The sequence below is a fragment of the Onychostoma macrolepis genome, chromosome 01 (genome assembly GCF_012432095.1).
Source record: "Onychostoma macrolepis isolate SWU-2019 chromosome 01, ASM1243209v1, whole genome shotgun sequence".
NCBI classification, from domain to species: domain Eukaryota; kingdom Metazoa; phylum Chordata; class Actinopteri; order Cypriniformes; family Cyprinidae; genus Onychostoma; species Onychostoma macrolepis.
This window is the reverse complement of record NC_081155.1, coordinates 16,988,034-16,999,134: the sequence shown is the minus strand read 5'-3', so window position 1 is coordinate 16,999,134 and position 11,101 is coordinate 16,988,034. Positions and strand designations below refer to the sequence as shown.

The window sequence follows — 11,101 nt, the reverse complement described above, 5'->3', positions numbered from 1 at the left end:
CAGAAGACCTTTTGCAGCCACAACATCTGAAATGGCAAAAACAACAAGTACTATGCCTTTGCCAAAAACATCAGCATCTGTTCAGACAATGCCTGTTGATCCATCACCATCAAAAAAGCCTGAGACAACAACTGTAGCTCAAGACATCACAACCACTGGACCTGAAATAACTACTGAAGGTGATGTGACAAAACCATCAACAACCACAAGTCCTTTGGCTGCCACAACATCTGAAATGCCAATAACAAAAACTCAACAAAGCATTACACTTTTGCCAACAACATCATCTACAGTTCAAATAACAAACGTTTTGCCATCAACTTCTACAAGCACAAGCAATGATGCTGCAACAACATCTCAAATGCCATTAACAACTCAAAGCACCACGCATAGGCCAACATCATTTACTGTTCAGACAACAACTGTTTTGCCATTAACTTCTTCAAGCACAAGCAATGATGCGGCAACAACAACATCTGAAATACCAATAACAACAACTCAACAAAGCACTATGCTATTCCCAACAACGTCATCTACAGTTCAAACAACAACCGTTTTTCCATCAGCTTCAACAAGCACAAAAAATTATGCTGCAACAACATCTGAAATGCCAATAACAACTAAAAGCACCACACATTTGCCAACATCATTATCTACGGTACAAACAACAACCGATTTGCCATCAACTTCTAAAAGCACAAGCAATGATGCTGTAACAACATATGAAATGCCACAGACATCACCTCTGAAAAGCACTGCGCTTTTGCCAACAACATCATCTACTGTTCGAACAACAACCATTTTGCCATCAACTGCTGCAAACAATGATGCTGCAACAACATCTGAAATGCCAATAACAGCAAACCAAAGCATCAGTCATTTGCCAACACCATCATCTACAGTTCAAACAACAACCGTTTTTCCATCAGCTTCTACAAGCACAAGCAATGATGCTGCAACAACAGCTGAAATGCCATTAACAACTCAAAGCACCACGCATATGCCAACAACATCATCTACTATTCAGACAACAACTGTTTTGCCATCAACTTCTATAATCACAAGCAATGATGCTGCAACTACATCTGAAAAGCCAAAAACAGTTCAAAAAAGCACCACACATTTGACAACATCATCTACTGTTGAAATGACAACTGTTTTCCCATTAACTTCTACAAGCACAAGCAATCATGCTGCAACAACATCTGAAATGCCAATAACAACAACTCAACAAAGCACCACACATTTGCCAACATCATCTACTGCTGAAACAACTGTTTCGCCATCAACTTATACAAGCACAAGCAATGATGCTGCAACAACATCTGAAATACCAATAACAATAACTAAACAATACATTACGCTTTTGCCAACTACATCATCTATATTTCAAACAACAACTGTTTTGCCATCAACTTCTAAACGTACAAGCAATGATGCTGCAACAACATCTGAAATACCACAGATAACAACTCTGAAAAGCACTGCACTTTTGTCAACAACATCATCTACTGTTCAAACAACAACCATTTTGCCGTTAACTTCTGTAAGCAATGACGCAGCAAAAACATCTGAAATGCCAATAACAACCATTCAAAGCACCACTTATTTGTCAACAGCATCATCTACAGTTCAATCAACAACCGTTTTTCCATCAGTTTCTACAAGCACAAGCAATGATGCTGCAACAAAATCTGAAATGCCATTAACAACTCAAAGCACCACGCATATGCCAACAACAACATCTACTGTTCAGACAACAACTGTTTTGCCATTAACTTCTTCAAGCACAAGCAATGATGCGGCAACAACAACATCTGAAATACCAATAACAACAACTCAACAAAGCACTATGCTATTCCCAACAACTTCATCTACAGTTCAAACAACAACCCTTTTTTCATCAGTTTCTACAAGCACAAGCAATGATACTGCAACATCTGAAATGCCAATAACAACCACTCAAAGCACCACTTATTTGTCAACAGCATCATCTACAGTTCAAACAACAACCGTTTTGCCATCAACTTCCACAAGCACAAGCAATGATGCTGCAACTACATCTGAAATGCCAATAACAACAACTCAACAAAGCATTACGTTTTTGCCAACAACAGCACCTACAATTCAGCCAACAAACGTTTTGCCATCAACTTCTACAAGCACAATCAATGATGATACAACAACATCTGAAATGCCATTAACAACTCAAAGTACCACACATATGCCAAGAACATCATCTACGGTTCAAAAAACAACTGTTTTGCCATCAACTTCTACAAGCACAAGCAATGATGCTGCAACTACATCTGAAATGCCAAAAACAGTTAAAGAAAGCACCACACATTTGCCAACATCATCTACTGTTGAAATGGCAACTGTTTTCCCATTAACTTCTACAAGCACAAACAATAATGCTGCAACAACATATGAAATGCCACTGACAACAACTCAATGCACCACTTATTTGTCAACAGCATCAGCTACAGTTCAAACAACAACCGTTTTTCCATCAGCTTCTACAAGCACAAGTAATGATGCTGCAACAACATCTGAAATGCCACAGACATCACCTCTGAAAGGCACTGCGCTTTTGCCAACAACATCATCTACTGTTCGAACAACAACCATTTTGCCGTCAACTGCTGCCAACAATAATGCTGCAACAACATCTGAAATGCCACTGACAACAACTCTGAAAAGCACTATGCTTTTGCCAATAACATCATCTGCTGTTCGATCAACAACCATTTTGTCGTTAACTTCTACAAGAAAAGATGCTACAACAACATCTGAAATGCTAATAACAAAAATTCAACAAAGCACTACGCTTTTGCCAGCAACATCATCTACTGTTCAGACAACAACTGTTTTGCCATCAGCTTCTACAAGCACAAACAATGATGCTGCAACTTCTGCAAGCAATGATGCTGCAACAACATTTCAAATGCCAATAACACCCACTCAAAGCACTACACATTTTCCAACAACATCTACTTTGGAAACAACAACCGTTTTGCCATCAACTTCTACAAGAACAAACAATCATGCTGCAACAACATCTGAAATCCTAATAACAAAAACTCAACAAAGCACCAGACATTTGCCAACATCATCTACTGTTGAAACGACAACTGTTTTAGCATTAACTTCTACAAGCACAAGCAATGATGCTGCAACAACATCTAAAATGCCAATAACAACTCAGCGAAGCACCACGCATTTGCCAACATCATCTACAGCTGAAACAACAACTGTTTTGCCATCACCTTCCACAAACACAAACGATACTGCAATAACGTCTGAAATTCCACTGACAACAACTCAAAACACCACTTATTTGTCAACTGCATCATCTACAGGTCAAACAACAACCGTTTTGCTATCAACTTCCACAAGCACAAGCAGTAATGCTGCGACAACATCTGAAATGCCAATGACAGTTAAAAAAAGCACCACACATTTGCCAACATCATCTACTGTTGACATGACAACTGTTTTCCCATTAACTTCTACAAGCACAAGCAATGATGCTGCAACAACATCTAAAATGCCAATAACAACTCAGAAAAGCACCACGCATTTGCCAGCAACATCATCTACATTTCAAACAACCGTTTTGCCATCAACTTCTACAAGAACAAACAATCATGCTGCAACAACATCTGAAATGCTAATAACAAAAACTCAACAAAGCACCAGACATTTGCCAACATCATCTACTGTTGAAACGACAACTGTTTTAGCATTAACTTCTACAAGCACAAGCAATGATGCTGCAACAACATCTAAAATGCCAATAACAACTCAGCGAAGCACCACGCATTTGCCAACATCATCTACAGCTGAAACAACAACTGTTTTGCCATCACCTTCCACAAACACAAACGATGCTGCAATAACGTCTGAAATTCCACTGACAACAACTCAAAACACCACTTATTTGTCAACTGCATCATCTACAGGTCAAACAACAACCGTTTTGCTATCAACTTCCACAAGCACAAGCAGTAATGCTGCGACAACATCTGAAATGCCAATAACAGTTCAAAAAGCACCACACATTTGCCAACATCATCTACTGTTGACATGACAACTGTTTTGCCATCAACTTCACAAGCACAAGCAATGATGCTGCAACAACATCTAAAATGCCAATAACAACTCAGAAAAGCACCACGCATTTGCCAGCAACATCATCTACATTTCAAACAACTGTTTTGCCATCAGCTTCAACAGGCACAAGCAATGATGCTGCAACAACATCTGAAATGCTAATTACAACAACTCAACAAAGCACCACACATTTGCCAACATCGTCTACAGTTCAAACAACAACCATTTTGCCATCTGCTTCTACAGGCACAAGCAATGATGCTGCAACAACATCTGAAATACCAAAAACAACAGCTCAACAAAGCATCATCCATTTGCCAACATCATCTACTGCTGAAGCAACAACTGTTTTGCCATCAGCTTCTACAGACACAAACAATTATGCTGCAACTTCTGCAAGCAATGATGCTGCAACAACATTTCAAATTCCAATAACAACCACTCAAAGCACTACACATTTTCCAACAACATCATCTGCATTTCAAACAACCGTTTTGCCATCAACTTCTACAAGCACAAGCCGTGATGCTGCAACAACAGCTGAAATGCCAATTAGAAAAACTCAACAAAGCACCACACATTTGCCAACATCATCTACTGTTGAAACGACAACTGTTTTAGCATTAACTTCTACAAGCACAAGCAATGATGCTGCAACAACATCTAAAATGCCAATAACAACTCAGCAAAGCACCACGCATTTGCTAACACCGTCTACTGCTGAAACAATGACTGTTTTGCTATCAACTTCTACAAACACAAACAATGATGCTGCAACAACATCTGAAATTCCACTGACAACAACTCAAAAAACCACTTATTTGTCAACAGCATCATCTACAGTTCAAACAACAACCGTTTTGCCATCAAATTCCACAAGCACAAGCAGTGATGCTGCGACAACATCCGAAATGCCAATAACAGTTCAAAAAAGCACCACACATTTGCCAGCATCATCTACTCTTGAACTGTCAACTGTTTTCCCATTAACTTCTACAAGCACAAGCAATGATGCTGCGACAACATCTGAAATGTCAATAACAACAACTCAACAAAGCATTACGCTTTTGCCAGCAGTGTCATCTACAGTTCAAACAACAACCATTTTGCCATCAACTTCTACAAGCACAAGCAATGATGCTTCAACAACAGCTGAAATGCCAGTAACAACTCAAAGCAACACGGATTTGCCAACAACATCATCTACAGTTCAAAAAACAACTGTTTTGCCATCAGCTTCTACAATCACAAGCAATCATGCTGCAACTACATCTGAAATAACAAAAACAGTTCAAAAAAGCACCATACATTTGCCAACATCATCTACCGTTCGATCAACAACCATTTTGCGGTCAACTGCTGCAAACAATAATGCTGCAACAACATCTGAAATGCCAATAACAGCAACCCAAAGCACCAGTCATTTGCCAACAGCGTCACCTGCAGTTCAAACAACAACCATTTTGCCATCAACTTCTACAAGCACAAGCAATAATGCTGCAACATCTGAAATGCCACTGACAACAACTCTGAAAAGGACTATGCTTTTGCCAACAACATCATCTGTTGTTCAAACAACAACTGTTTTGCCATTAACTTCTACAAGCACAAGCAATGATGCTGCAACAACATCTGAAATGCTAATAACAACAACTCAACAAAGCACTACGCTTTTGCCAGCAACATCATCTACATTTCAAAGAACAACTGTTTTGCCATCAGCTTCTACAGTCACAAACAATTATGCTACAACAACATCTGAAATGCCACGAACAACAACTCAGCAAAGCACCACGCATTTGCCAACATCGTCTACTGCTGAAACAACAACTGTTTTGCCATCTGCTTCTACAGGCACAAGCAATGATGCTGCAACAACATCTAAAATGCCAATAACAACTCAGCAAAGCACCACGCATTTGCCTACACCGTCTACTGCTGAAACAACAACTGTTTTGCCATCAACTTCCACAAGCACAAGCAGTGATGCTGCGACAACATCTGAAATGCCAATAACAGTTCAAAAAAGCACCACACATTTGCCAACATCATCTACTGTTGAACTGACAACTGTTTTCCCATTAACTTCTACAAGCACAAGAAATTATGCTGCGACAACATCTGAAATGCCAAGAACAACAACTCAACAAAGCATTACGTTTTTGCCAACAACAGCACCTACAATTCAGCCAACAAATGTTTTGCCATCAACTTCTACAAGCACAATCAATGATGATACAACAACATCTGAAATGCCATTAACAACTCAAAGTACCACACATATGCCAAGAACATCATCTACGGTTCAAAAAACAACTGTTTTGCCATCAACTTCTACAAGCACAAGCAATGATGCTGCAACTACATCTGAAATGCCAAAAACAGTTAAAGAAAGCACCACACATTTGCCAACATCATCTACTGTTGAAATGGCAACTGTTTTCCCATTAACTTCTACAAGCACAAACAATAATGCTGCAACAACATATGAAATGCCACTGACAACAACTCAATGCACCACTTATTTGTCAACAGCATCAGCTACAGTTCAAACAACAACCGTTTTTCCATCAGCTTCTACAATCACAAGCAATCATGCTGCAACTACATCTGAAATAACAAAAACAGTTCAAAAAAGCACCACACATTTGCCAACATCATCTACCGTTCGATCAACAACCATTTTGCGGTCAACTGCTGCAAACAATAATGCTGCAACAACATCTGAAATGCCAATAACAGCAACCCAAAGCACCAGTCATTTGCCAACAGCGTCACCTGCAGTTCAAACAACAACCATTTTGCCATCAACTTCTACAAGCACAAGCAATAATGCTGCAACATCTGAAATGCCACTGACAACAACTCTGAAAAGGACTATGCTTTTGCCAACAACATCATCTGTTGTTCAAACAACAACCATTTTGCCGTTAACTTCTGCAAGAAAAGATGCTGCAACAACATCTGAAATGCTAATAACAACAACTCAACAAAGCACTACGCTTTTGCCAGCAACATCATCTACATTTCAAAGAACAACTGTTTTGCCATCAGCTTCTACAGTCACAAACAATTATGCTACAACAACATCTGAAATGCCACGAACAACAACTCAGCAAAGCACCACGCATTTGCCAACATCGTCTACTGCTGAAACAACAACTGTTTTGCCATCTGCTTCTACAGGCACAAGCAATGATGCTGCAACAACATCTAAAATGCCAATAACAACTCAGCAAAGCACCACGCATTTGCCTACACCGTCTACTGCTGAAACAACAACTGTTTTGCCATCAACTTCCACAAGCACAAGCAGTGATGCTGCGACAACATCTGAAATGCCAATAACAGTTCAAAAAAGCACCACACATTTGCCAACATCATCTACTGTTGAACTGACAACTATTTTCCCATTAACTTCTACAAGCACAAGAAATTATGCTGCGACAACATCTGAAATGCCAAGAACAACAACTCAACAAAGCATTAGGCTTTTGCCAACAACAGCACCTACTATTCAGCCAACAAACGTTTTGCCATCAACTTCTACAAGCACAAGCAATGATGCAGCAGCAACATCTGAAATGCCATTAACAATTCAAAGCACCACGCATATACCAACAACATCATCTACTGTTCAGACAAAAACTGTTTTACCATCGACTTCTTCAAGGACAAGCAATAATGCTGCAACTACATCTGAAATGCCAATAAGAACTCAGCAAAGCACCACGGATTTGTCAACATCATCTACAGCTGAAACAACAACTGTTTTGCCATCACCTTCTACAAGCACAAGCAGTGATGCTGCAACATCTGATATGCTAATTACAACAACTCAACAAAGCACTACGCTTTTGCCAGCAACATCATCTACATTTCAAACAACTGTTTTGCCATCAGCTTCAACAGGCACAAACAATGATGCTTCAACAACATCTGAAATGCCACGAACAGCAACTCAACAAAGCACCACACATTTGCCAACATCGTCTACAGTTCAAACAACAACCATTTTGCCATCTGCTTCTACAGGCACAAGCAATGATGCTGCAACAACATCTGAAATACCAAAAACAACAGCTCAACAAAGCATCATGCATTTGCCAACATCATCTACTGCTGAAGCAACAACTGTTTTGCCATCAGCTTCTACAGACACAAACAATTATGCTGCAACTCCTGCAAGCAATGATGCTGCAACAACATTTCAAATGCCAATAACAACCACTACACATTTTCCAACAACATCATCTGCATTTCAAATAACAACCGTTTTGCCATCAACTCCTACAAGTACCAGCAGTGATGCTGCAACAACAGCTGAAACGCCAAAAACAACTACTCTACAAAGCACCATGCATTTTCCAACATCATCTACTGCTGAAACAACAACTGTTTTAGCATTAACTTCTACAAGCACAAGCAATGATGCTGCAACAACATCTAAAATGCCAATAACAACTCAGCAAAGCACCACGCATTTGCCTACACCGTCTACTGCTGAAACAACAACTGTTTTGCCATCAACTTCCACAAGCACAAGCAGTGATGCTGCGACAACATCTGAAATGCCAATAACAGTTCAAAAAAGCACCACACATTTGCCAACATCATCTACTGTTGAACTGACAACTGTTTTCCCATTAACTTCTACAATCACAAGCAATGATGCTGCGACAACATCTGAAATGCCATTAACAACTCAAAGCACCACGCATATACCAACAACATCATCTACTGTTCAGACAAAAACTGTTTTGCCATCAACCCAAAGCATCAGTCATTTGCCAAAAGCATCATCTACAGTTCAAGCAAGAACCATTTTGCCATCAACTCCTACAAGTACAAGCAATGATGCTACATCAACAACAGCTAAAATGCCAATGACAACTCAAATCAACACGCATTTACCAACAACAGCATCTATGGTTCAAAGCACAACCGTTTTGCCATCAACTTCTACAAGTACAAGCAGTGATGCTGCAACAACAGCTGAAACGCCAAAAACAACTACTCAACAAAGCACCACGCATTTTCCAACATCATCTACTGCTGAAACAACAACTGTTTTGCCATCAACTTCTACAAGCACAAGCAATGATGCTGCAACAACATCTGAAATGTCAATAACAACAACTCAACAAAGTATTACGCTTTTGCCAACATCATCTACTGCTGAAACAACAACTGTTTTGCCATCAACTTCTATGAACACAAACAATGATGCTGCAACAACATCTGAAATGTCAATAACAACAACTCAACAAAGTATTACGCTTTTGCCAACATCATCTACTGCTGAAACAACAACTGTTTTGCCATCAACTTCTATGAACACAAACAATGATGCTGGAACAACACATGAATTGCCACTGTCAACAACTCAAAGCAGCACATATTTGTCAACAGCATCATCTACAGTTCAAACCACAACTGTTTTGCCATCAACTTCTACAAGCACAAGCAGTGATGCTGCAACAAAAGCTGAAATACCAAAAACAGTTCAAAAAAGCACCACACATTTGCCAACATCATCTACTGTTCGAACAACAACCATTTTGCCATCAACTTCTACAAACACAAACAATGATGCTGCAACAACATCTGAAATGCCAATAACAACTCAAAGCACCAGTCATTTGCCAACAGCGTCACCTGCAGTTCAAACAACAACCATTTTGCCATCAACTACAAGCACAAGCAATGATGCTGCAACAACATCTGAAATGCCACTGACAACAACTCTGAAAAGCACTATGCTTTTGCCAACAACATCATCTGTTGTTCAAACAACAACCATTTTGCCATCAACTTCTACAAGCACAAACAATGATGCTGCAACAACATCTGAAATGCCAATAACAACAACTCAACAAAGCACCACGCTTTTGCCAACAACATCATCTACAGTTCAAACAACAACTGTTTTGCCATCAACTTCTACAAGCACAAGCAATGATGCTGCAACAACATCTGAAATGCCACGGACAACAACTCAGCAAAGCACCACGCATTTGCCAACATCATCTACTGTTGAAACAACAACTGTTTTGCCATCAACTTCTACAAGCACAAGCAATGATGCTGCAACAACATCTGAAATGCCAATAACAACTCAAAAAGCACCACGCTTTTGCCAACATCATCTACAGTTCAAACAACAACCGTTTTGCCATCAACTTCTACAAGCACAAACAATGATGCTGCAACAACATCTGAAATGCCACTGACAACAACTCAAAGCACCACGCATTTGCCAACAACATCATCTACAGTTCAAACAACAACTGTTTTGCCATCAACTTCTACAAACACAAACAATGATGCTGCAACAACATCTGAAATGCCAATAACAACAACTCAACAAAGCACCACGCTTTTGCCAGCAACATCATCTACAGTTCAAACAACAACCGTTTTGCCATCAACTTCTACAAGCACAAACAATGATGCTGCAACAACATCTGAAATGCCAAAACAACAACTCAAAGCACCACACATTTGCCAACATCATCTACTTCTGAAACAACAACTGTTTTGCCATCAACTTCTACAAACACAAACAATGATGCTGCAACAACATCTGAAATTCCACTGACAACAACTCAAAAAGCACCACTTATTTGTCAGCAGCATCATCTACAGTTCAAACAACATCCGTTTTGCCATCAACTTCCACAAGCACAAGCAATGATGCTGCAACAACATCTGAAATGCCAAAACAACAACTCAAAAGCACCACGCATTTGCCAACAACATCATCTACTGTTCTGAAACAACAACTGTTTTGCCATCAACTTCTACAAACACAAACAATGATGCTGCAACAACATCTGAAATGCCAATAACAACAACTCAACAAAGCACCACTTATTTGCCAACATCATCTACAGTTCAAACAACAACTGTTTTGCCATCAACTTCTACAAGCACAAGCAATGATGCTGCAACAACATCTGAAACGCCAAAACAACTACTCAAC

General features: G+C 39.6%; 1 protein-coding gene across 1 annotated transcript; it reads left to right on the top strand.

Moving 5' to 3' along the window:
• The first annotated feature begins 1,458 nt into the window (after positions 1 to 1,458).
• On the top strand, positions 1,459 to 8,974 carry LOC131543678 (mucin-2-like). Its single transcript, XM_058781312.1, has 2 exons — positions 1,459 to 2,734; positions 8,828 to 8,974. The coding sequence occupies exons 1-2, from the start codon at positions 1,577 to 1,579 to the stop codon at positions 8,972 to 8,974; spliced, it is 1,305 nt and encodes a 434-aa protein (XP_058637295.1). The 5' UTR covers positions 1,459 to 1,576.
• The last annotated feature ends 2,127 nt before the right edge of the window (positions 8,975 to 11,101 follow it).